We start from the raw sequence: 26769 nt of genomic DNA on the forward strand, positions 1-26769 counted from the left end.
TCATTAGGCCTGGAGGTCTGCACAGCTTCTGGCTGGACTGATGCCGCCTTGCTGGGCACATCCCTCTCCACCCGGTCCCTTTCTTCCTCTGCATGTTGGGGTGGCAGGGGAGTCAGGCCCCCTGCAGCAAGCCAGGCTGTGTAGGGGAACTGTGCATGGGATGGAGTCGGCTCCCAGCCCCTGTCCTCAGTGCCTGGCCAGTGCAGGCTGAAGGGCTGTGGGAAGCCTCCAACCTCCAGGCTGCCTGCAGCTTTCTCAGGCATTCCTGGGCTGGGACAGAGCCTCAAACCCCTCCCCACCCATCCCCCACATTGGCCGGCTGCCTAATTGAGGCTTTATTTATCTCCACATTTTCCCAGCTCTGTATAAAGAGACAAGCAAGTGGGTGAGGCCCACAGATTGTCCCGGAGCAGGGGAGAAAGATGGGGGCGGGGGAGGTAGAATGCACAAGGGTCTGCTTCCTTCCCCCAGAGGGGCCACAGAGGGAGGAGCTGGAGAGAGAGCGGGGCAGGGCACTGCTCAGCAAGGCGGATGTGCAAAGCATTTCTTTTCTTTCTTTTTACCCCACTCAGAAACCCAAAAATAGCCATGTCAGAGGCACAGCACTGCACTTGGGGATTAGAGCAGAGCCAGCTGAGAGCCATTGGCTGCTCCTGTTCACAGGTCCAGCGCCTCCACAGGTCCAGCAGAGACTCCCAGAATGACCAAGTTGCTTCCTTCTGTGGAAACAGTTAAGGAAATGTGAAAAGTCATCCTTTCAAAGCTTTGCTTTTCTTGCAATATTTAATTTTCATCCTTAGATTTCTCAAAGTACAGCAAACCTGTCTCTAGTACATAGACAGTAAAAAAGACATAAAGATTTGACTTGATCTGGAAGCCAAGAGGATCATTCAGATGCAGGAGAGAAAATGCCACAAAAATTGTTTGCTGTTTATAACATTTTTCCCAGTTATAAAATTAACATGTTTATTGTACATATTTTTACAAAAAAAGGAAGTTACAAAGATGAATTGATAAACCAACTCTTCAGAAAGAGCCTGATGTGAAGTTGGGTGTTTAAATGATGACTTGCTTAAAGTGAGTTCCTGAGGAAAAACTCTCCAGGTGTCACAGCTATGCCAGTGTCAGGCTGTCATGGGGTAGCCAGTAGAAGGCAGAGTGGTGTCTCCTCCTGGGGTGGGGCCTTTGCCACCTCTGCACTGCAGCACCTTGGGCATAGAGATGGAGGGGTGGATGCAGGGATGAGGGTGTCTTGGAAGCCCTTAGTTTCCATCCCAGAGAGATTCACACTTGATACTCAGGTTATCCACAGTGTCTCACTGCCTCTCCTGGGTCTCCAAGTGATTCTAGCACCTGGTGGGGTGCACACACAGTCTCCCTGACCACTAGGCCAGTGAGTCTAGGAACCAGAGGCCAGGCCCATGACTCATGCCAAGTGCCCTCCCCCTACTCCCACCAATCAATCAAAACTTAGTTGAATTATTCTGTCCTCTGGCAGTTGTCAGAAAATAAGTGACACTGTGTGTGGGAGTTGAATTCCAATTGTGCCATCTGTTAGCTGGCTCTCGTGGCCTTTGTAACCTCACTAACCCTGGACTTTCTCGTCTGTATCACAGGGAGGTTTTTAGGTGGACATAAATCCAGAAAGCAGTGGAGCTCAGTTATCATCTGAAAGTTCAGGGAGGTCTTCGCTGTCTCCTGCTTGCTGTGCTTGTGTGGCCTTCAGACTAAGGGAAAGGCCCCTTCCCCAGTCCCCTCCCTGTCTCAATTCCAGGGACACCTGCCCACTGGTGAAGAAGCAGTTTAACATTTCAGTAATGTTGCATTTGATTTAAAATACACATAGAAGGGGGAAGAAGCCTTCAGAAGCATTTTGACAGTTGTGTAGACATGAGCAAGGACTCCAGTTGTGCATATATTTCCCTATTTTTTTTGGAATTATTTCTTGAGCATAGAGTTGTAGAAATAGAACTCAAAAGGCAGAAGGCTGTGGATGCTCCTTTTGGCTGCCAGTGCCTGTTCCCAGACTGCTCCAGGAAAGAGCAGCTGGAGTCCCCGGTGTCTGTGCCTTCAGCACTGGCTCCTCAGCTCACCCTCCCAGCTCCCAGCAGGTCAGGGTGTGGCCTAGAGGAGAGGTGGCTGACCCTGGACTTGAGGGTGAGCCCAAGGAGGCAAGGGAAGCAAAAGAGGAAACTTTTGAGAGGTGTTTCTGAGACACCCCCCTGCCCGCTCTTCTTACAGGCCATTCCTGTTGTCGGCTAGCCTCAGGCTGGAGGGTGACTTTGCCATCTGCTCTGCTAGGCTCCCAGAGCCCCTTCCTTCCTTCACAAGCCCTTGACTTGTGTTTGTGCATTATAGGAGACTCAAATCCTGGTGTTGTCCTGCCTGACCTCTGGGACACCTTGAGCCTCCAGGAAAACTGGTAGAAGAAGAGAGGGCCTATCTGACTCCACCTTCTTCCCATGTCCTTGTGATGGCTGGGGTTGAGGCCCTGGGTCAGGCTCTAGGTCAGGAGGAAAAGCATAAGTGGGCGAGTGAGTCGATCCCAAAGCCACCAGCTGAGAAACCTGGGGTGAGCCTCCTCCCCACCTGTGTGATGGAGCATCCTCTTTCCCAGGCTGACAGGCATCAAAGAGTTGACTGTGCCACATGCCCCTGTGTTTGGTGTGCACACTGCTGAGAAAGGCTAAGCAGATGCAGGGGCTCCCTGATTACCCCTGGTGACCTCTGTGGGTGGCACCCTCCTTCATATCTGCACTTCCAGGTCAGCCATTGTGCCTTTGTTTCTAGAGGACTCTCTTTGGGCCTGCCAGGACACATTAGGGCAGATACCAGCCCTTTGCTATGGGCTACTCTGAACAAGCAGCTAGATAAGGATCTTCTTCTAGTCCCTCTGTGCATCAGCTGTGTTTATTCATCCCTTTTGTAAATGCTTTTGTCTCTCACCTGCCCAAGAACGGATGTTGCGTGTAGGCCTTGTGCACTCTAAGCAGTAAGTGTTCATACCTCAAGTGCAGGTGCCCGCAAGTTGAAAGACTCAAGTGTGCACCACCAGGTAAAATCAATCTGTTTCCTGCACCCTCTCCCTCCAGGGAAGGTGGGCCGTGAGTCAGAGGGCCTGGTCCCTCAAGATAGCTGTGAGCTAAGTCACTTCCAGTATGGGGCTTTAGACTCTTTAAGATGAGAATGGATGTGTTTTGGCAAAAGCCTGGAGTGAAAGTGTGGGCAAAGCGTGGTGCTAAGGAGCCCATGCTCACAGCCTCTGCTGTGCTCCTCCTCCAAATGGAGGAGCTTGTTTCCAGGCCGTGCCCTGTCCTCTGCCCCGGCTGGTGGGAGCCCCATGCTCCCTCCACACTGCTAGAAAAGATGCTCAGACCCCAGGCCCCAGCAGTGGCCCCAGGATGTCTAGTGACCCTGGCTGTTGGAAGCGGTGGCCTCTATTTTTAGTAAGCTGCCAAATTGAAGGCCTGGTGGAGCTTCCCCAGCTTACCCGTGCTTTGATCCTTCTATCTAGCCTTCTCTTTTTACTTGGAAAGAGTTGAAGCTCATGCCTTAAGCAAAGCTCCTGTTTTTTCAGGAGACAAAGGCTTTTACTGTCACAGCCCTCCGCTCTGCTCCCACCTGTCTCAAGTGATCTGCACTGGGCTGTCAGCACTGATGGTGGCTTCTTTTTCATAGGGTTCTTCTCCGTCTGGTGACCCAGCGTCTCCTTCTCTTGTCTGCTGCATCAGACATCACAGGGGTGAAAAGAGAATTGAAGAAGATGGAAGTCTAATCTTTGCAGAAAAACAGATTGATTTCCAATACGCTGTCTTACATCCTGCCCCAGACAATGGTTGTTTGCACGTGGTTCCCTAACTTCTGATGCCCTGGTTCTATTTTAAGCTGAAAGAATTAAATCTTTAAATAAAGTTTCCTTGTTCCCTTTAAACAAGAGGACATCTCCTAGGGTATGAGGCTAGGGCTGTTTTCTTGGGAATAATCATCATTTTAGCGTCTCCCCAGAGGAAAGGCCCTTTCTGTCTCTAGCAGCTCTAGGCATGGTGAACTTAAGCACACTGAGTGAGGAGTCTCCTCTTGTGACCCCCCAATGCCATGGGTAGTTGTGGCCTAACATTTTGGAGACAGTTGAAGTCATCCTGCAAATTCTAACAGTTCATCTTAGGTAGAGACATCCTGGGACTGAAATTAATGAAAGGCATTTAATTAGCTTAGTAGAAGAGGTGGGTAGTATGCATGGTTCTGGGGAGGAACAGTGGGCTTAGGGAGTGGGAGAGGATCTTAGTGGCAACAGGATGGGAAGGAGTCATTCTGTGCGTCTAGGGATATGGTCTGTCCCAATTGCTGGTTGAACAGAAGTTGTTATCTGGCAAAGATCAGGGCTTGCAGTCTAGTCAAACCTCCTTTTTTCCTGTAGCCAGAGCCACCATCTCTCTCCTCTGACACCAGGATCTTAGGCAGTCTGTTTTTTTGTGTGGATTAGGTTTGAAAAGCGTTGGAAAGTGCTCGGCACAGGGATCGCAGACAAAACAGGTTAGTAACAGCCATTGCTGACTTACACACATGGGACAGCTCTCATGCTGGGCATGCTGGGCATGCTGAGGTGCACCCTTGTCATGGTGGCTAGCATGTGCCATTTCTCATTCCAGAATGTCCTGGCAGGTTGGAGAAATGAAAATGAATGTCCTTCAGTGCCTGTCAGCCAATAGACCCAGTATTGGACCTGTGCATCTTTGCTCCCAGCCCCTTGTTCCAAGATTTTTTTCTGGCCAATATGTTGGCCAGAGCCACTCCTACAAAGTTTCACTTATGGGAGTGGCTCTCCTAGAGCCTCCAGGCTGGTAATAAGGCTGCACTGATAGCTGAGTAAGGATGGGAGATTCAGTTGTAGCACAGACCCTCCTCTATGGCAAGCCTGACATTCTTAAGCTTCTGTTTGTCTTGGGCTGCTTGATACATGGAGATATCAGAGAAGTGAGGCCACTGCACTCAGGCCCCCAGGAGAGGCTGCTGGGAAAGGCAAAGGGAACCTGGCTGGCAGGTCAAGTTTCACCACTGGCCTGGGCTTAGCAACCTGCTTGTGGCTGAGTGAGAAGTATTTTGTTTGTTTGTTTTTAATATTTTTTTCAGTTATACATGGACATAATATCTTTATTGGTGTATTTTTATGTGGTGCTGAGGATCGAACCCAGTGCCTCACATGTGTGAGGCAACTGCTCTGCCACTGAGCCCCAGCCCATTGTTGTTTTTTGATAATGGGCTTATTGAATCCACATGCCATACAACTCACCCATTTAAAGTGAATATTTCAGTGATTTTTATTATATTCACAGATGTCTGCAACCATCTCCATGGTCAATTTTATAATGTCATCTTCCCAAAGAGAAACTTCTGCGTGGTTTACCGACTAGTCACTCTGCTTTCCTCCAACAACCCCCAACCCCAGGCAACTTTCTGCTCTATGGATTTGCTTAGTCTGGACATTTCTTGTGAGTGGAATCATACAGTATGTGCCCTGTTGTGACTAGCTTATTTCACTTGCCATCATGTCTGCAAGGTTCATTCACATTGTAGCATGTGTCAGAATTTCCCTTCCTTTCTAAGGCTGAAAAATAGTCCTTTGTATGGATAGACCCCATTTTGTTTTATCATTTATCTATGGAACATCTAGGTTGTTTCCACCTTTGGCTACTGTGAATTGTGCTGCTATGAATAATTATGTACAACTTTTTGTGGGGACTTTGTTTTCAGTTCTCTTATGGTAACTCTGTTTAACTACCAAAATCATTTTACAATCTGACCAGCAACATATTAAGATTCTCTGTATCCTTACTGACTGGTATCCATCTTTTTCATCTGAGTCATCCTTGTGAGTGCAAAGTGGTGTCTCAGTGGCTTTGACTGGCTAAGCAAAAGAAAAAATTTTTTTTCTGTATTGGGGGTTGAACTCAGGGCTTTGTGCATGCTAGGCAAGTGCATTACCATTTATCTGATTCCTTTAATTTTTTTTTTTTTTTTTTTTAAAGCACCGCTAGCCCTTTAAATTTTAGAGACAGGGTCTCACTAACTTACTGAGGCTGGCCTGGAACTTGTCATCTCCCTATCTTGGCATCCCCAGCAGCTGAGATAATAGGTGTACACTACCCTGCTTGGCTAGCTGAGCTAATATTTTAACTCTCTGATTGTTTGCTCCTGAGTAAAAACTAGGATGATATTGGAGACTCTATATCTTATTTATTTGTTAAATATTCATATGACACTTTCTGTGTGTCAGTCACTGTGCTTAAATGTTCTATAAACTTTCACATTTAATCCTTACAGTCTTTCTGAATTAGGCTCTATTATGACCTCCATTTTATAGGAGAAACCCTGAGGCCTAGAGAGTATGGTGTCCAGTCACTGTTGTGTCACATCTCCGTAGTGAGCCAACACAGTGAAGCATATTGTAGACGTGAGCAGCTGTCTGGGTGCACATATCAGGCAGGCGTGGTGTCGCATGAGCCATATGGTTTGGTGTGCTCAGCTTTTGGCCACACAGGCTGGTTGGTTGATGGTCAAATAATAGATTTTTTTTCCCTTTTCTATGTCCATGGATGGAGAATATGTACCTAAAGGGCAGTGGAATTGTCCCCTGGTGGCTTTGTCTCTTCTCCTTCTGTTAATAGTCCAAGCTACACTCAGGTCTGGGTGGGGAAGTCATGAAGACAGAGCCATCCCTCCTCTGCCCCATCATTTTTCTCACTGGCTGTTAGCAGAGTACCTGTCCTGCGTCACCGAGAGACAGAGGCCTTATTGTGTTCTTTCAGCTGCACCTTCTCCTCGTGGCCTCCTTGGTTACTTGCGTGACCTCAAAGCTGCACCTCTTACTTGCTGTGGGGAGTAGCCCTTTCAGGCTTTCCATCTTTCATTCACACAAGAACTTGAAACCTCTAGCACTGTGGGGTTTTTTCCTCCTCCTCCTCCTCCTCCTTCTTTTTTTTTTTTTTTTTTTAATGGTATCAGGGATTGAACCCAGGGGCACTTAACCACTGAGCCACTTCCCCAGCCTTTTTATGTTTGGTTAGTTAGAGACAGGGTCTTGCTAAGTTGCCGAGGCTGGCTTTGAATTGTGATCCTTCTGACTCAGCCTCCTGAACCACTGGGATTCTGGTGTGTGCCTTCCCCACCCCACCAGCTCTCTTCTCAAATCCTGCTGTGTTACTTCCCTGAGCTCAGTCTGGGGCCCATTGTGTCTGCTCTTTCCAGGTTTGCTCTTGCAGGGGCCTTGATGTGTTAGGGGACTGTAGAGTGATCCTTTATTTCCATTTAATTATTTAATTATTTAATTCCTTAGTCCATTTGTGTGGGTGTGTTTTCCTCACTTTGGGGTCAAAAGAGCCTCACACAAAGCCTATAGTTAGACTTTTGTTGTTTATCCTCAGTTGACACTAATCTGATTCAATGTAATCTGAGATGGTCATCTGTTCCTCTGGTATAAGGGAGCAGCCTGGTGTCTCCAGGTGGGAGCAGCTAAAATGGGTAGGAGGACACTGTCCTATAACTTTACTGTGGGCCTCAGACCCAGTCCCCAGATGGCCTCTGTTGACATTCTCTGGCCAGTGATCTCCCAAGAATCTAGGGTTGCTTATCAGTATTGTGTTGGAAGTGACCCATTCCCTACATCCACAGTCCTAGATGGGTTCAAGATTAATCTTGAAACGGAGCGGGGCCCCTCTTCCTGCTAGGGCAGGACTGCTGTGTCCTGAGAATGAGGTGGAGGGAAGAGGTCCTCACTCACTGTTTAGGCACCGCAGACAGGAAAGCCCTCCTGTCAGGGCCAGTTGTCACCTTTGACTGGGTAAGGTCTGTTAGGAAGAGGAGCGGTGGGTAGTTACTTGGCGGTGGCTCTGTTGAAGGATAGCATGAGAGATGCTGTTTTCCTGAAGTCCTATAAGGAAACGTGAGTTTGAGTAAGGGGCTGTTCCTTTGGAAACTGTGTCTCTCAGTAGGAAAGCCAAGGGGAAGGGGTCTTATTTGGGTCTTACTTCCACCTTGGCTATCATTAGCCCTGTGACCTGGGCAGGGCCTTCCTATGCTTTAGTCTTTTAATATTTCCCATGCTGTATTGGATATCTTCCACCCAAGGGAGGCCTTTTGGAAACTTTTATTGAAATAAACCATAATAAAGAGTACACATATCACAATGAGTGACATGTCACAGGTTGAGCATACCTGAGCAGCCAAATCTGAACCAGGAAACATGGCAACTCTAGGTCGTTTGGGGAACTTGTCCTAATGGGGGTTGTCCTTGTGACATGTCTTTCTCACTGGTCCCAGGCACAGTACAAGTGCTCAAGACGTTATGCTCATGATCTTTGGCAGGGGGCCTGTGGCTGTTTCCGCCTGTTGGCTCTTTGTGGCCTACTTGTAGTTGTAACTCTGCCTAGAGGACCTGTTTGAGACTGGCAGTGATGGGGACATACTAAGCCAGTGGTGGCAAAGCTTGTGATCTCAAAAGAGCTAACTGTGGATGGTTCTGAGAAGGGTGCTGAGCATGCCCTAGAGACCCCGTTCCACAAAAGGCCGGGAATACTACCCCCACGAGATCTGGGTGGGTTTCCTCACCCTTTTCTGGAACTGATCCTCCTGACCTCAGTTGTTAATCAGGGGCTTGGCCAGGCCAGTGAGAGGTTTGGATGAGCACCAGTGCCCCCTGGGGAGATCAGTCTCAGAGGCAGATTTGGAGTAGGGTGAGGAGCATGATAAGAGGAAGATTCCATACTTGCAGGGGAAAAAGTATGTTTCCTATGCCTTCAGAACTGACCCCTCTGTAGGTTTCGCAGCCATGGAGTGCAGGTTGTAAGGATGCATTTTAAAGCCTCACTGTGTCGAGGCTGAGCTATGGGAGAAGCTCTGCTCCCCTGAGGAATAAGGTGGAATCCCCAGGGGGAGGCGCTTCCCAGGTAAGACCTATTTCTCCAGTGTCTGCCTTCCCATAATGCTGGCACGGATCTTGTTTCTTAATAATCCCTTCACTGGGATGGGGAAGTCTTGGAAGCAGAAAATAAACTGAAGGGAAACTTGACATCAAATCCCCTTCTCAAGGGAGGTTTTGCTTTCAACACGTTGGGTGAGTTCCCAGCTCCTGCCCCTGCCCTTTGGAAGCTGAGCCTGGAGGGTACTGGGGTTTAACGGGCTCTACCCCAATACCATGCCCCACCCCAAGGGGTTTGCTGTGGGTTGTGGTTTGAATGTGAGGTGTTCCCCAAAAGTTCATGTGTGAGACAATGTAAGAAGGTTCAGAGAAGAAACGATTGGATCACAAGAGCTTTAACCCAGCTGGTGAATTAATCACCTAATGGGATTAACTGAGTGGTGACTGAAGGGAGGTGGGCTATGGCTGGAGGGCTTTGAGGGCATGTTTTGGGGTATATATTTGTATCTGGCAAGTGGAGATCTCTCTCTCTCTGCTTCCTGATCATTATATGAGTTGCTTCCCTCCTCCACACTTCCACGATGATGTCTTGCTTCACTTTGAGCCCCAAGGAATGGAGCCTGTTGTCTGTGGACTGAGATCTCTGAAACTCTGAGCCCTCAAATAAACTTTTCTCCCTCTGTAATTGTGCTGGCTGGTTCTTTCAGTTACAGCAGCGAAACAGTTGACCAGTACACTGAGTTTTCTCTCTAAACTGAGGTCTGAGCACAATAGTGTACTTCTCCAGGGTTCTGGACTTAGGTTTTAGGACATCCAGACTCTCCACTGACAAAGCCCCTGTCTAAAGGAAGGAGCTGGGGTAGGTTGGTAACTTCGTCGCTACTTGGAGATTCAGATAGGTGGGTAGAGAAGGAGTCAGACAGCAGCTGGGCACTGTTGAGACTGTTCTGTACCTGACATTTGGGCACAAAGCCCATCCCCCAGGGACTTGAGGTTCTCAGTTCCAGGTCCGTTTCCTTCTCCAAAGGGTTGGGGGCTGGCTGGTGCATCCTGAGCCAGGTGCTCCTGTTACAGGAATGCCTGGGTGAGAACCAGCATATCTCCCTGGAGAATGGTGTCCCTGTGGTGAAAGGTGGGGCTCAGGGCCATGGCCTGGCCTGCACTCAGGGGGACTTGATGCACAAGGCCCAGCTATCCCCCAAGGAGCCCTTGCTGGAGACCGCTCATCACCTTCCCATGCCATCTTTGTCTGAGACCTGGAAGGCACTGAAAGCACATTACTTCCTGATTCCTCGCAAGCTCAGTCTAGAGTTCCTCTCTCAGATGGTTTGGAGTTGTGAAAAACATATCCAGAGTTTCTTCCCAAGGGGTGATTGGAGTCTTTTAGACATCCATCTTGTGTTGATCTGGCCAGTCCTGCCTGTGGTGACCCCAGGCCTGCTGGTGTTGGGGCCAAGCTATGGCCCATGGTTTATAAATGATAGGCAGAAAGAAACGTGTGAGAGCCACGGGGTGTACCTGTGCTGGCGTGAGTCAGTAGGTGCTCTGCTTTAGCCAGGTGCTTGCTCTGAGCAGAAGCCTAAGGAGCCAGCCCCACAGGGCAGGGCCCACAGCCTTGCTCATTACAGCAGGGCCACCTGAGGTGCAGCCTTCCTGGGCTTTGTCCCCTTTCATCACAGAGATGTGCAGCCCTGGCCACATCTCCTTACCTCACATATTTCTGAAAAGGTCACTGTCCTCTGGGTGGTGCAGCCTGGCACAGCCTCTATCTCTCCCTGTTTCCCAGGTTCTCAGTGCTGTGCCTTTGGGGAGGGCTGCCATCCTCCAGTTCTACTCCCACCACGCCCCATTCATTCCTCAGGCTTATTGAGGGTTTCATTTTCCTTTGTTACATTGGCAGAGACTTGGGGGTGCTGGCTGAAGCCCCTTGTGAAATCCTCTTTCCATGACGTCTGTCCCCACTGCCCACCAGTTCTCCACAGCTGTGTTCTGTCTCCACTCTCCCTCCATCTTTGTGTTCATCGGGTCCTCTAGGGCCTAGCCAAAAAGTGTGAGTGAATTAGTCCAGCTGGATGGCCAGCCTGGGACAGAAAGTCAGCCACTAGACAGCGGAGAGCAGGGCTGCTATAGAAGCAAAGAGAGATTACAGTCTCCCTTTGAGGCAGGGCTTCCAACCTCAGCTGGGTGCTAAAAGCACTAGCCTCCACCCCATTCCAGGAAATTTAAGTCAGAGTCTCTGAGCATGGGAACTCTATTTTTGATTCTTCCAGGGTGATTATATTATTTTGAAAAGTTGGGAGTCATTGCATTCAACTTTAAAACCTTCCAGTATAAGACGACTTGCCATCTTCCCTAGCCTTGGGGTGTTCTGGTACCAGTGCATGATAGCCTAGTACTTAGGGGGGCAGGAAGGGTGCTGAGGATGGCTCTGGGTGGCTCGGGCCCCTCACCACTGCATTGCTTCCTCGTCCTGCCGTAGCAAACAGTAGCTTGTTTTCTCCCTAGATCTACCTGACAGCCTTTGGGCAGAAAAGCAGTTAAACCGTGTGGAAGGGCAGCACTCTCTCCCTCCCAGGCTAAGGCAGATTTAGAGACCAGAGGCTGGAGGCCAGATGAACCAGGATACACAAGGCCAGGCTCAGCAGCAGCACACCACCCCTGGCCCACCCGCCTGCCAGTCTCCGCCTGCCTTCAGGATGGCTCTCCTCCCACTTGCCCTAGTTTGCAAACAACTGAGACTGCTCAGGCTGGAAAGGCAACTGTAGCCAAGGGGTGTCTTTAATCTTCTCCGCTCCCTGCCCCTCCTATGTTCTCTTCTTTCATCCTCTAGTTTTCTCCATTCCTAATCCAGACATGCCTTGGAAAGATTTTTTAAAAACCATGCCAGAGATATAAAATATGCAGACAATAATATTGTACCTACTGCTGAACTCTTAAGTACTAGGAATGGTGGCAGGTTCTTCTCCAGGAGTTGACCCGAAGAGATTCTAACTAGTCGTGTAAAAGGAAGTGTATACCTTGGAAATAAGCTGTATGCAGTCTGAAGGCAAAGAGGCAGTATGTGAGCCCTGCACCGAAAGTGTACAGCCCTGTCCCACAGGGATGCTGGTGAACACTTCTGAAACCTCCATGCACTCAGACTGGAACTGAGCACTTAAGCAAATGGATAGCAGCTGTTGGAGTAGGAGGGCACAGGTAAACAGGAAGAAGGCTAGAATGATCCATGTGGTAGAGGGTTAAAGTTGGACACCTCAGTATGTTTAGCTGGGTGCAGACTAGATGCAGAGTAGAGATCCACAACGATATGTATACAGAGGGAGCTATTGGTGCTGATGTATGTGCTCGGCTCACAATACCCCCGTATTTCCTTGTTGAGCTGAGAAGGCCTGGAAGCTGAAACACATCCACCACCCAGACCTTGGTTTCTAATGCCACTCTCCAGAGAAGGAACCAGGGCTCCATGGGGAATTGGCTGATGTATGGCTGAGCCAGGAAATGTAAATGGAGCACATTGTCAGACTTCTGAGAGTGAGGTAGTACTTTGAGACTACACATGTGCACATGGAAAATAAATACCCACAAGTCGATGTAAGTAAAGGATTGAATCAGAAATAAGTGAAGGAGAATAGGCAAAATGCCCTCTGCAGAAGAATCCCAAGTAATTCATGCAGACACGTTCCCCTTAAGGAAGTGGCACGGCACTCCCTGCTCCTCACCCGTGGGCTATTTGTAGTGACTTCCTTCCAGGGAGCATGGGAAGGGGTGGGGGCAACACGCTGGATACGTGGGTACCACCACCCCAGCCAGGTGCCCAAAGTCGTCATCAACAGTAATGTCCTAGACCCAGTGGGATGGAGTGGGCATCTTACCTCTGTGGTGTCCCACCCTGAAGCCCATAGCCACAGACCAGTTGTGAGAAAAACCTCACACATACCCAGACCAAAACATTCTACCAAAGGCCCTACCAACACTTCTTACAACTAGGAAGGTCATCAAAACAAGGGGCCTGAGAAACCACTTCAGCCAAAAGTGGCCTAAGGGGATAGGACAACTAAATGGGATGTGGTCTTGGAACAGGAAAAGGACACCAGGACTGAGGAGACCAGAACACGGCGTGCTGAGCAGGTCCAGGCTTCAGTCAATTCAGTGTTGGCTGGCCACTCGTGACAGATACCCCACAGCCGTGAAGGGTGTTAGTGACAAGGTAAAGTGGGTGAGGGGTATGTAGGAGCTCGTCGTATTCTCTTCACAACTTTTCTATAAATCTAAATTCATTCTAAATTAAAAAGTTAAAAAAAATGTACTGCAGAGTCTTGGGGAAAGAGGAAGCTGCTCACTGCTGGGAAGGACGGGGAGATGAGGCGCCAGTCGGGGTGCCCTTGTCAGGAGAGCTTGGGCAGGTGTCCAGGGCGAGGACACAACCAGGGGCTTTTCCTCCACTGCCCACTCATCCAGGAGCCATTTTCTGCCTCTGTACCAGGAGGCCCGGTGGTAGGCGCCTTGGGAGAACATGTACTAGGAGTGCCAGTAGGGGATTAGGCTGGGGTCCTTCTCAGGACCACGTGTTCTTTAGCCACAAGATTCTTAGACTCCGGCACAAGAAGACAGCAGGAAGAGACACAGGAGTCGAGGGCTGTGGGCTGTTTTGTCACTGCTTGTAGCACAGCCTGCCTTGTTTGTTTGCCTTTCTCGACGCCAGGCTGAAAGGTCAGACTCGGGGGTTGACGGGGGGCATACCAGGTCTTCTGTCATTTTGATTCATTGCTGTATTCCCAGTGCTAGGACAGGGCCAGCACCCATCAGGTGCCTGAAGAATACACTGGCCCTGGCAGCCCAATTCACTCATGACCTGCTGCTTTGCATTTTGAGTGGTTTCTCATTGTCTCTAGTGGAAATGATGCCTCCTCGCTGTTGTGGGGACAGAACACCCGTTTATTGTAAGCCCCTTGATAAACACACTTCATCCATCTTTCCACTCTTCTGCTCTTGATGCTCAGCTCCTCCTGGGACTTCCCAGGACAAGTCCAGCCCTTACACTTTCAGCAGCCTTAAAATACTTGGACTCTGTGCCTGGCCTCCTTCCCTTGTGCTCCCAATGGGCTGTGTTCCCACCTTTACTTTAGTGCTTATCTGACTGTGCGGTGATGGCCATGAACACCCTCTCTTCTCCGTGGTACCACGAACAGCCTTCGGTGGGTGCCGTGTCTCACTCACTACTGTGGCTCCCAGGCTTAGCTTCCAGTAGATGCTTGTGGAGTTAGTGATCTGGGAACAGGAGCTATCAGCTACAGGCCCAGATGCCAGTTAGATAGGTGGTTACTTAGATCCTTCAGATCTTCAAGGCCAGCTGTTGAAGACCTTGTGATGGAGGGCCATTTTGCAGCCAGAGGAGGTTCAGTGTTTCTGCTGATGAGGAGACTGGGCTTCTTTAGGAGCCAAGCTGAGGAAACAGACCTGCATGCCAACCTGTGCCAGTCCTGCTCAGCTCAGAGGACTTGGGTCTCTGCTGGGCATGTGTTGGTGTGGGGTTTGCACCTGGGATCTTCCTAGGACAATGGCTTTTCTGCCAACTGCTACCCCACCTGGAGCTGAGGTTGCAAATGTGGAAGGATCGGAGGGTGGAGGCCATGCCCTTGTGTGTCTTCTGTTCTGTAGCTACTGTGGAAGACCACCGGCAGTGAGTGAGCCAGACTCCATTGTCTTCCCTGCCTCCGCTCTGTCTGTAGGATGACCATTTCCACACAAGAAGCATGCAGGCCTAAAAGAGGCATTTTGTCCCTGTCCTTGCTGTCTCTACTCTCACTTTGTTGTTGTTATTCCCAATTTGGGAATCAGAGTTGGCCTAGACACTTGGTTGTGTGTGTGTGTGTGTGTGTGTGTTCATGTTCAAATATACATCACAAAATTCACCATTTTAATAATTTTTAATTGCATAGTTTAGTGTCGTTCAGTACACACACAGTACTGTGCAGCCACCACCATTGTCTGTCTCCAAAGCTTCATCTTCCCCAAAAGAAACTCTCCCCATTACACACTAAATTCCCCTCTTCTCCCCCAAGTGCCTGGCAACCGTGAGTCTTCTTTCTGTCTCTATGAATTTGACTACCTTAGGTACCTCATAAGAGTGAAATCATCTAGTGTTTGTCCTTTTGTGACTGGCTTATTTCATTCAAGGTTCATTCATATTGTAGCACATGTCAGAATTTCGTTCCCTTTCGTGGCTGAATACCATTCCACATTTTGTTTATATTCGCATTAGAGGACATTTTGGTTGCTTCCACTTCTTGGCTATTGTGAATAATGCTACTGTGAAAATGGTATACAAATATCTTTTTTAAAATATTTATTATTTAGAAGTAATTGGACACAATACCTTTATTTTATTTATTTATTTTTATGTGGTACTGAGGATGGAACCCAGGTTTCACATGTGCTAGACAAACACTCTACCGCTGAGCCACATCCCCAGCCCTACGAATATCTTTTTAAGTTCTTGCTTTCAGTTCTTCTGGGGATAAACCTACAAGTATATCACCCAATGTAAAAACGTCATTCTGAATTGTATTCAGATGCACTGATGATATGGTAAGTCCATGTTTAGTTTCCTGAGGAACCTCCATACTGTTTCCCACAGCAGCCGTACCATTATGCATTCCCCTAAGTGATACATGGAGGTTCCAGTTTCTCCACATCCTCGGCAGCATTTGTTGTTTTCTGATTTATTTATTTACTTTTTAACTTACCACTGTCCTAGTGGATGTGCTGCGGTATTTCTCACTGTGGTTTTGATTGGCATTTTCCTAATGACTAAAGATGTCAGGTTTCTTTGTAGGCTTGTTGGCTGTTGGTCTTTCTTCTTTGGAGAAATGTTCATTCAAGTCTCTGCCCATTTTTAATTGTTGTTGTTGTTGCTGCTGCTGCTGATTTTAGGACTTCTCTGTATTCCGGATATTGTTAATGCTGTGTCAGATAGATGATTTGTTTGTTCTTGCCTTCATGTTTTCACTTTTGTGATAGTGTCTTTAGATGCTCTGAGGTTTTTATATTTGGTGAAGTCCAATTTAGTTTGTCTTTCTCTTTGCTCCAAATATATCTAAACAATTGCTGCCAGACCCAGTATTAGGAAACCTTTGCCCTTGGTCCTCGACTCAGCACATCGTAGCTTTTCTCCTTATGCTGTGGCTTCAGGATCGCAGGTGCTGTAGTGAGAGCGTGGTTCTGGCAGGGCCTTTTAGGCAGCCATTGTGTCAAATGGGCGAGGCGGATGGAAGATCTCCCGCTTCTGGTTTACGGAGGAAGGTGGCCCTTGACTGGTGGGAGGATTGGCTGAGAGCCGGCTCTGGCCACTTGGTGGGTTCCTTGGGCGTCTTGCTCCCTAGCCAGTAGGCCAGGCTCACACAGCAGGTGTGAGAAGGAACTTCTTGGTCTTGGCAACAAGTGAGAAAGATCCTTGTTGTTTTCTCCCTAGCAAAAATCAGTTTAGCCGGTCTAACAAATGCTCCCCGCCCCTACAGAAGCCCCTAGTGAGTTATCCCCTCAAGTACCCCACAAAGTCCCCAGACCACTTCAGCATGCAGGGTGCAGGCTTCACCCGCCTCTGCAGGCCAAAGTACGGACTGCACTGCACCAGGGGCTCTCTGTCCTGCCAGGATCAGCACATGTGTCACATTTTAGAGACCCCTAATCTGTGGAGACTTCGGATGCCTCTAAAGCCCACATGGCTGTGGGTGAGGCCAGAGCAGGTCTTAAAGGGGAGCCTCCCAGGAGTAGGAGCAGCTGCTCCCATGAGTAGGGCAGTCATCTGGGGTCAGATCCCAGTAGCTTGTGAGTTAGGTCCTTGGTGGTTTTAGTCATACTGCTGGGGTCCCTGCCTGTTCTGTGGTAGAGGCCACATGCTGTCATGGAACTGAAATCTCGGTTTCCTTGTCTGGACCTTACTGCACCAGTGGAGTGTCTGCGGGCCTGGACTGGATGTCAGTGTTCTTTCCCATGGGAGCATGAGAGGAGCTGCGCAGGCTTCTCCAGGAGTGAGCCTGCTGGCTGTCGCACTCTGACTCTTTTTCTGTTATCTGTACAGTAATTTGTTTTAAGTGTGCCAGTCCATTGTCTTAGAACTTTCACAGGGTTGTACAACCATCGCTGCATCTTTAGTCTTCGTCACCTCCAAAAGAAACTCTACATTATTAGCTCTCCCTGCAGTCCTGCCCCCCACCCTAGCAAACCACCCACCCATCTGCATTCTGTCTTTGTCAATCAGCCTGTCCGGGGCATTTCATGTATATGGAGTAAGCAGCATCACTGCACTCACCTCTTGCCTTTCAACTTGACCCTCTGCTAATTACAGTGGAGTTCTGGCCAACACCTGGATGGTGGCTGCAGACCAGTTCCATGGCCTTGGTAGCCCGGGTGCTGAGGTGGAAAGGCTGTGGGGCCTGTTTTGTCTGGTCTTTGCACATGTGTTATCCTGTCAACCCTTATAACACAGGCTTTGGTAAAGATTTTTGTTCCTAATTTGTAAAGAAGACATTTATTTGCACGTAAAATATTTATGATGTTTATAAGTAAAACACATATTTCAGTGGTGCTGGGACAACTGGTTATCCATATGTAGGAGAATGAAAGTAGACCCTTATCTCTCAGCTTGCACAAACATCAACTCAAAAAGGATCAGAGACCTTGGAATTAGACCAGAAACCATGCAACTCCTAGAAGAAAACACAGGGTCAAAACTCCAACTTTTAGGCACAGGTGATGATTTTCTCAATAGGACCCCTGAAGCTCAGGAAATGATGCCAAGAGTTAGTAAATAGGACAACATGAAATTAAAAAGCTTCTGTACAGCAAAGGAAACAATTAGGAATGTGCAGAGAGACCCACAGAATGGGAGAATATTTTTGCTAGCTACTCTTCTGACAAAGGATTAATATCTAGAATATATAAAGAGCTCAAAAGCTCTTCACCAAAAAATCGAATAACCCAATTAGTAAATGGGCAAACTAAACAGATACTTCTCAAAAGAAGATACAAATGGCCAACAAAAACATGAAGAAATATTCAACATCATTAGCAATTAGGAAAGTACCAATCAAAACTACTCTGAAATCTTATCTCATACCTGTTAGAATGGTAGCCATCAAGAGTATAAGTAATAATAAATGCTAGAGAGGATGGGGAGAAAAAGGATCACTTCTACACTGTTGGTGGGATTGTAAGTTAGTAAAACCACTATAGAAATCAGTATGGAGGCACCTTAAAACACTAGGCATGAACCTACCCTACGACCCAGGCATACCACTTCTTAGTATTCACCCTAAAGAATCACGGGCGTCTTACTACAGTGATACATGCATACCCATGTTTATAGCACCACATTCCTAATAGCCAAACTGTGGAACCAGCCTAGGGGGTCCATCAACAGATGAATGGATAGAGAAACTGGTATATACAATGGAGCTTTGTTGAGTCATAAGTAAAAATGAAATCATAGCGTTTGCAGGAAATTGAATGGAACTAGACACCAACATGTTAAGCAAAATAAGTCAGACTCAGAAGGTTAAGGGTTGTATGTTCTCATGTGGAAACTAGAGAGGAAAAAAGAAAACAAAGGTGGGGGCAAGTCTTCTAAAAATCAAAGGGAGATCAGTAGAGGAAAAGGACCAAGGGGTGAGAGGTGGGGTGGGGGCAGGCGGCAATGTGGGGAGTGATATTGGTCAAATTATACTGTAATATTGTTTGCACATACAAATATATGACAACAAGTCCCATGAATATGTACAACTATAATGTATCAATTAAAAATGAGGGAAAATGTTTATATTGTAAATCTATCCCATAAATCCAGTGGAGTTTGAAAGTTTGTTTGTTCAAGTATCATCCAAAAATATTCACCAAAGTTCATTTTGGGAGGTGCCAAGCTAGATAGATAGTGGTGAATAAAATTGATTCTATGTAAGACTTTCCAGTCTAGTGTGGAGAACAGGTGGGTGACCCATAGCCAGGGGCTATGCACAAGCCTGCCCTTTAAAGAATACAGGGTAACCACACAGGAGGTTAGGGACTTCGGTGGGCATCTCTGACAGGGGCAGCATTGAGGAGGCTGGCCTGTTCAGCCAGTTTCTGTGGACCTCTCAGGCCAGTGAGGTAGTCCGAGAGGTGAAGCAGGCTAGTGGCAGAGCTTCAGATACAGGGAGAGCAGTGCTGGGAAGCTGTTGAGAGAGGTGGCCTGGCCAGATCTCTACTCATGACAGAGAGCTCTGGGTTGGCCTGATCCTGGACTCATCCATGGAGCAGTACAGAGGTGCAGAGCCCAGGCCTCCTGCTGTGCACAGGAGCCCAAAGCTGCCTTGGCCTGCCAAGCTCCCACAGCCTCTCCCAGGACCCCAGCTTTAAGGCCTGCCTGCCACTTACCGTCCTGTCCCCAGTTCAGATTGGTTGGCAGCAGAATGACTGCCTGGTGGGTGGTTGGAAGAAAGGTGCAGCACTCAGAGCTGGTCTGCACGTGCCTGGAGCTAGTTGGGAGGACAGCTGGCGACGTGATGCTGGTGTACAGAGCCCTTTGCTGTCCACTTGGGGTTCCATAAAAGGGCCGGCCCTGCCTCCCCCTGGTCCAGATGTAGCCCTGGAAACTAGGCTCCAGCCTTTCCCAAGGTCAGGTGGGATCTGCAGGACACGTGTAGAGAGTATGTGGGTTGCTCCTAGATAAACCCCTGGTTTGGCCCCTCATTTTCAAGATGCCTATTCGCCACCTTGTCATAAGCAGCCAGTGGCCAAGGTCTGCACAGAGACTTTGGTTCCCCTCCCCTCTCAGGGGAACAGATTATCTAGTGCCTAGAGCACCATCAATCCCCCAGGACCTGCCTCTCTGTCCTGAAGTGGGAGACCAAACACCCAAGACTCTTCTTCCTTCCTCCTGAGACAGGTTGTTAAGGGAAACCCCTGACTACATTCTTGCCCTGGTACGATGTGTGTGGGAATGCGCCAGGAGCCAGGAGGAGCAGCATGCAGGGCCAGCCAAGCCCCCTTTACTTGACAGTCCCTTGGGTTTCATCGCAACTGTACAGGTGTGGGTTGTGTGTATCATATGTGTTGGGGGGGGTACACATAAGATAAAATTCACCATTTTAGCCAATGTAAAGTGGTGATTTTATATATTCATAATGTTTTACAACATCACTCCTGTCTAATTTCAAAACCTTTTCATCGCCCCACATGGAAACCACATACACAATAAGTCACTCTTCATCTCCCAGTCCCCCCTTATATCTTTGCAGTTATTGATTTTCTTCCTGTCTTTCTTCATGTGTTTCCTCATTCTGAATGTTTCATCAAAATGCAGTTGTATTAAACTGCCTTGTCCCTTTGTAACTGACTCGTTTCCCTCAGTGTCATGTGTCCAAGATTCACTCATGTTCCAGTGTGTGTCAGTGTTCCATTCTTTTTATGGGTGAATAATATTCCGTTGTATGGCTGTATCTCATTATTTTTTTTAATCCATGGTGGGCATTTGGGTAGTTTCCACCTTTTGACTATTATGAATAATGCTTCTGTGAGCATTTTTGTTAGAATAGCTGTCAGTTCTTTAGGGTGTATACCTAGGGTGTACACTTAGGAGTGGCATTGCCGTGTGTGTTAGCTTTCTGTTACAGTAATAAACTACCTGAGATAATCAGCTGTGAGCCTGTTTTCCTTCACCATATGAAAGGGCGTATGGGGGACAGCATATGTGATTCCTGCTATGTCTCAAGTAGGAGAATCTTGTGGTTCTGTGACAGCAGCTATCTGAAGGCCACCCTGAGTGCCCCTCCCTGTGGTTTCTCTCCCCTGCTTCTCTCTTTTTTCTCTCTGGTTCGACTGGTACATCTCTTTTTCAGGAATAAGCAAAACTAGGTGAAGCTAGGCCTCTTAGGAGGCCTGGGTTGCTCACCTTTGGAGGTGCAGAACTAGGGCAGGGAGCTCAGTGGAGCTGGCTTCTTGCTGACAGCTTCAGAAACAGGCGTTCCCTCTGCCTGAATTTGGGTTACAGCCTAGATACTTGCCCTTGCTCTTGGAGCACAAGGTTTGGACCCAGCCTGAACATTTTCTTCTGTCTTCTAAGGGCTGAGAATACAGATGGGTGTGTCCTGCTCCTAGACAGAGGCAGCAGGGGAGGGAAGAGGCACTGGCCAGAATCATGGGCTGTCTTGGAACACTTGGTTGAATCTGCTCCAGCTTTTTCTTTGTAGGAGAGTGACTGCGTGCAGAGTAGCAAAGGGGCTACTTTAGAGCCAGGAGCCTGAATTTGAATTCTGACGTGGCTACCTCTGAGCACTGTGACCTTGGATGAGTTATTTAGCTACTTGGTGGCCTACTTCCCCTCTGAAGTGTTCACCTGTTCTATCTCAAAGAATAAACTAAGAGACAAAGGCACAGGGAAAGCAAGGCTTTAATGATGGTCTTGCAAGATCTAGTATTTAGGTGAGCAGGCACACCCAGGGGAGTTACAGTCAGCATTTTATACCCTAATGCGCAAATGCTCTCCCCTGATTCCTCACTGGCTGAGTACTGTGGGGGTGTAGTCATCCCAAACATTGCCTAGGTTCTTCTGCCTTCTGTTGGGTTATTTAAAGAAATATACCTTTGTTGTCCCCACCTCCCTTTGTTCTCTGTGGCAGGAAAGTCTTCTTGGATTGAGAGCATCTTGCAGTTTCTCTCTCTGTTGGCTAGGCAGGCCCAGCACCTTCCCTCTCGCCTCCTGTTGGTCAAAGGGCTGTGAATTTTTCACATTCAAATGTTACCTGCTTGTAACTTTCCACTCTGTTCTCCCCTTCTGCTGCTTTTCTTACATTCCAATTTTACATTTATAAGCTAAATACTGTATTCTGAAAATGGGCCACCCGGTTTTGTTTCTCACGTGTAGGATTCAGATGACTGTGGTGCCTGCCCCATGGGGTCATGAGAGTGTTCAGTGGGAGGATGCAGGGACAGGGCTTGGACCAGGGCCACGTTCAGGTGAGTGGCCTTGTTGCCAGTAGTACTACTGTAACACTGGTACTTGTGAAGGCAGGCACAGTGGTACATATCTGTAATCCCAGCAGCTCAGGAGGGTGAGGCAGGGGGAATCATGAGTTTAAAGCCAGACTCAGCAACTTAGCAAGGCCCTAAGTAACTCAGGGAGACCCTGTCTCTAAACAAAATATTAAAAAGGGCTGGGGATGTGGCTCAGTGATTAAATGCCCCTGGGTTCAATCTGCAGTACCCACCTGCCATCCCCCCACACACCCCACCCACACACTCCCCCCACCCTCACCCCACACACAAAGCATTGGTGCTTGCTTCCTTAGGCAGTGCTGTTGGGACTTGGAAGGAACTATTTTCTTAGCAGGTTGACAGTTATACATACCCCGACCTGTTGTCCAAGAGCACTAGTTGGAAGCACAGCATAAATAAAGTCTTAAAAGTTAATGCCAGATCCTTAATGGTGCTGAAGGGAATGTCAAATGGCACAGCCACTTTGGGAAATAGTCTAGAAGTTTCACAAAGAGTTAAACAGTTCCCATATGATCCAGCAATTTCACTCCTAGGTTTCCACCCAAGAGAAATGAAAGCATATGTTCACATGAATACTTGTATGTAAACATGCATAACAGCATTGTTCACAACAGCCCCAAAGTGGAAACAAACCCAGGTGTCCATCAACAGGTGACCAGACAAAATGTGGTAAATCCACAGAATGGGCTGTTATTCAGCCCTAAAAAGGAGTGAAATACTGACACATGCTGCATTTTAGATGGTCCTTCAAAGTATGCTAAATGAAGAAACAGAAACAAAGGTTGCATTGTATGACTCCATCTACATGGAGTATCCAGAATAAGTAAGTCCGCAGAGACAGAAAGCAGATTAGTGGTGTGGGGGTTTAGAGGGAAGTGAGTTCTATTGGCCAGGTTTTTTAGGGGGGGTGATGAGAATGTTCCACATGTAATTAATTGTTAGCATGACATGAACATGCTAAAAACCATTGGATTTGTGCTCTGTAAATTGTGTGATATGTGAATTATATCTCAGTAATGCTGCAATTAAAAAGAAAAATTAGGGCTGGGGCTGGGGCTCAGTGGCATAGTGCTTGCCTAACATGTGTGAGGTGCTGGGTTCTATTCTCAGCACCACGTATTAATAAATAAAATAAAGGTTCGTTGACAAATAAAAAAATATTTTTTAAAAAAAGTTAATACTAGGGTTAACTAAGAATGAGATCATCTAATTTTGGCAGCAAGTTTCTTTCTACCTCATTGGAAGCTCCATGAGTGTATTGGGCTCTGAAACACAGCTGTCCCCTATTCCTTGACATTCCCTCTGTTTTCCCCGTTGCTGCATATGTAATAGGATCAGGTGACTGCCTCACAGTAATATTGAAGGGGCCGTGAAGGACATTGTAATTGTGGGATCTGGCACATAGGTCACAAATGAGCATCAGTTTCCTTCAGTTCTGGCCTGTCTTTGCTTTCTTTTTCTCTCCTAAAACCCCTTTGGGAAGGAGATAGAGCCTCCATTTCACACATGAGGAAGCTGAGGCCCCAGTGAGGAGGAGGAGAAGCTGTGGGCATTACTTCTTACTTGGTTGGTGAGGCAGAGACCCATGACTGTGTCCAGCTGCAAGGCAAGATCTATGGCTGGTGGCCCAGTACTCAGTGGAAACAGTTTCTGTGCCAGAGAGGAGAGCAGGCTTTTGATGACAATGAGTAGTTTGGTGACACTGAATCCTGGAATAGTTGTCAGAAGTAGGCCCAGTGGGTGATCCCTTGAGAAGAAAATATTAGAATTTTTGCTGATGTTTTATCATCTCTATTTATCTTTTTATATCTATTTATCACATTATATCTTATTATCTATTGGTGCTGTGGCGCACATCTGTACCTTTCCAAGTGCACATTCTGTCAACATTTTAAGACCCCTGGGCCAAGGGTTGGGTTGGTAATCCAGGACCAGGAAGAAATGGGGCCCTGGAAAAGACTCTGCAGTCCCCTCCCTCTGTGATCACTCGTGGCTCATGCACAGTTTTGTCTTTTGGTCTCTACTCCGGGTCCAGGAGAAGCATATGCTTCTGTGTGGGGAAGTCCAACTCCAAGCAGCTTAGAGGAGCACCTCAGAAAAGGCCTAGGGATTAGACTTCTGTAGAGTAGGATAAGGGGCTGGGGCTAGAGAGAGAGGGTAGAAAAGGTCAAGAACCCTCTCCAGCCAGAAGGCTGTGGGGACTTGGATCCAGGCAAGATGGACTTGGAGACCACTGCCCTTAACTGCTGCTTTGTTGTAGGATAGCCCCACCTGGCTCCCATTGCTGGCCCCTCAAGTACCAGCCCACAGTACCTGGAGCTACCCGGCTATGCTAATGAGAGTGCTGGGTGGCTGCTGCTCTTCAACCCCACCCTTGCAGTGCTGAGGCCCTGCACTGTGAACCCCTGCTGAAGGTGTGTCCCACCCAAAGCAGAGGCTCCTGTGAGCCCAGCCTCTGCCCTGCCACCTGCCTTTCTGAGCTAGGCCAGTGGAGCCCATCTAAGCTCAGAGGCCCCACAAGGAAAGGCTTCTTGGAGTTGGGGGCTCACTCTGCAGCCTTGGGAAAGAGACCCAGTGGGGGTAGTATGTGGATCCTAGTGACCATCGGGTCTGCTCCTGCAGCATGCATCAGGGCTGGCTGCTGAGAGAGGTGGCAGTAGTGGCTTACAGGTCTGCCTAGTGGCAGTAACAGGAAGATCACACACAGTCCAGTGGAAGAGGCTTGGGGAGATGGCAGCTAACCTGAGTTTGGCAGATGAAACCAGTGGGTGTGGGGTGGAATAGGGTGGGGTGGTTGGTCTGAGGTTAGCATGGGTACCACATCTTGCCCTCAGACCAGGACCCTCCCTCAGCTGTGAGCAGGGAGCTGGCAGTAAGAACTGATTGGGCTGTCCCCGACTGCCACCATCTGCCTCTTTTTCAAATTGAAGATGCAAATGTTTCCTGCTTCTCCAGGAGTGAAACAAAGGCAAACCCCAGGGGGCTGCAGAGTCAGCCTGCCCCCCCTGTGGCCCCAGGGCTCTAACCCACTGACTGCTTCCCTGTGGGAGCTGGTAGTCCTGGTATGGCGGGAGCCACAGCACCCTGCCCACCTTCCTAAAGCATCTACACATTTGGTGGGGGGAGTCTTAAGACCAAATAAGGGCTGACAGATCACCTCTGGAAAGGCCTGCTTCTCTAGCTGTTGCCTATGTGAATTTTCTTAAAGCCTTCCTTTCCTGTGTTTGGTTTTCTGTCCCCAGTTTCAGCTTCTAACAGCTTTTCTGTTTAGGGGGGGGGGAAAGTGTTCTGGATCAGAGCTGGCTGGCAGCCTCTGCAGGCTCCAAGGACTGGGCAGGTGCTGGTGGGCTAGCCCTTACAGGGTGCCCAACTCTGTTCCCCAGCCCCATGGCCAGAGCTTAAGGATATGGCTCCGCTCCAGTCCTCTCCTTGTATCTAAAAATAACCTGGCTATTTTGATCCACCTCCTCTGGAGCTTTCTCTCCTTGTTCTCTTGGATCAGCAACCCCTCTGGGACTAAGATCTTGGCTGCCTCTGTACCCCCAGCTGTCTTCACTGAGCTGTCCCTTTCCTGTTCTCCCCCATCCCTGCCCCTTCCTCTGGTGCAAGCCAGGATATTGTTTTCAAGGAGGAAGTAAAGTGCAGCCGGGTGTCCTCTGAGAAAACCTGGCTTGGCCTGCTTCTTCCTGAGTGGGTAAGGGAGGAAGTGGAACTAGGAGGATGGAGGACCAGAATGACCAAGTACTCCAGGATGAGATGCCACCTTGTGCTGCCTCTTTTCTGCTACCTCTTCGTGACTCTGCCTGTCTTGTTCTTTCAGCCCACAACCCTCCCACAGGGCACTATCAACATGAACCAGTGCACAGATGTGGTGGATGGGGAGGGCCGTACTGGCCAGAAGTTCTCCTTGTGCATCCTGACACCTGAGAAGGAGCATTTCATCAGGGCAGAAACCAAGGAAATCATCAACGGGTGAGCACTCAGCAAACAGGAGGGGGCAGTGTGCTCTGCCCCCTGTCAGTGGGCCCTTGCACCAGGCTGTAGTTCAATTCAGCATAAAATGGGCTGTGTGCAATTTTGGCCATGTCAGCATGGCTCTTCCTTAGCTCCCTGTCTCTCTCAGCACTTCAGCATACTGTGCCCACCAGGCCTATATTCCATGTCTCGCGTTTTCTATACACTCCACAAGGCTGCCCATGCGTCCTGCAGACTCTGGGATCTCCTCTCCTTGTGGGGCCACCATGTCTTCCTCTGGTCTCTTCACTGGCTTCCCCACCTCCGTTCTCACCACACCCCAACCCTCCTATCACTCAGCCACAAGGCAGCACATTCCCCAAAGCACATCTGCCCCTGTCCTTTTCCTGCCCTAAACCTTGTCACCATAGAGGTCCAAGTTGCCTGGTGGACCCTATGAGGCCCTTTATGGCTCTCCGGCCCCGACACACCACTGCCATGTGCCTCAGGTACTGGACTGCACGGTGTTGACCATGCCCTCCCCTAAGTCTGGAAATACTCCTCTTTTCTCTTTTCCTCTAGGCTGAGTGTCAGCCACTCAGAGGAGCACATCATGTGGAGATGCTGGGCTCCATCGCCTGGCTCGGGTAAAAGCTCCAGATGATCCATGTGTATATGTCTTTTGCAGTGATGGCCCTTGAGGGTAGAGGCATATCTTAGTCATGTCCCCAGTGCCTTACATGTAAGCCACTCTGTGCTCCCACTCTAGAGACTGGCTTCTTTGGGTGGAAAGGACAGACAAGCATTTTGCTCATCCTATTCCTCTATGCAGGGTTTAGAGGAAGGCCTGTGAGGTAAAGGATGCCCACGTTTTG

General features: G+C 48.6%; 1 protein-coding gene across 3 annotated transcripts in view; it reads left to right on the forward strand.

The window, feature by feature from the left end:
• The window catches only part of Mprip (myosin phosphatase Rho interacting protein), a 135481-nt gene that overhangs the window by 53657 nt on the left and 55055 nt on the right, over positions 1 to 26769 (forward strand). For all 3 annotated transcript variants that reach the window (XM_071603162.1, XM_071603161.1, XM_071603160.1), the window contains exon 4: positions 25761 to 25912. In XM_071603162.1, the coding sequence (XP_071459263.1) occupies positions 25761 to 25912 (152 nt within the window). The remainder of the gene's footprint in view (positions 1 to 25760; positions 25913 to 26769) is intronic.

This window comes from Marmota flaviventris, chromosome 17, assembly GCF_047511675.1.
Source record: "Marmota flaviventris isolate mMarFla1 chromosome 17, mMarFla1.hap1, whole genome shotgun sequence".
In the NCBI taxonomy this organism is placed as follows: Eukaryota; Metazoa; Chordata; class Mammalia; order Rodentia; family Sciuridae; genus Marmota; species Marmota flaviventris.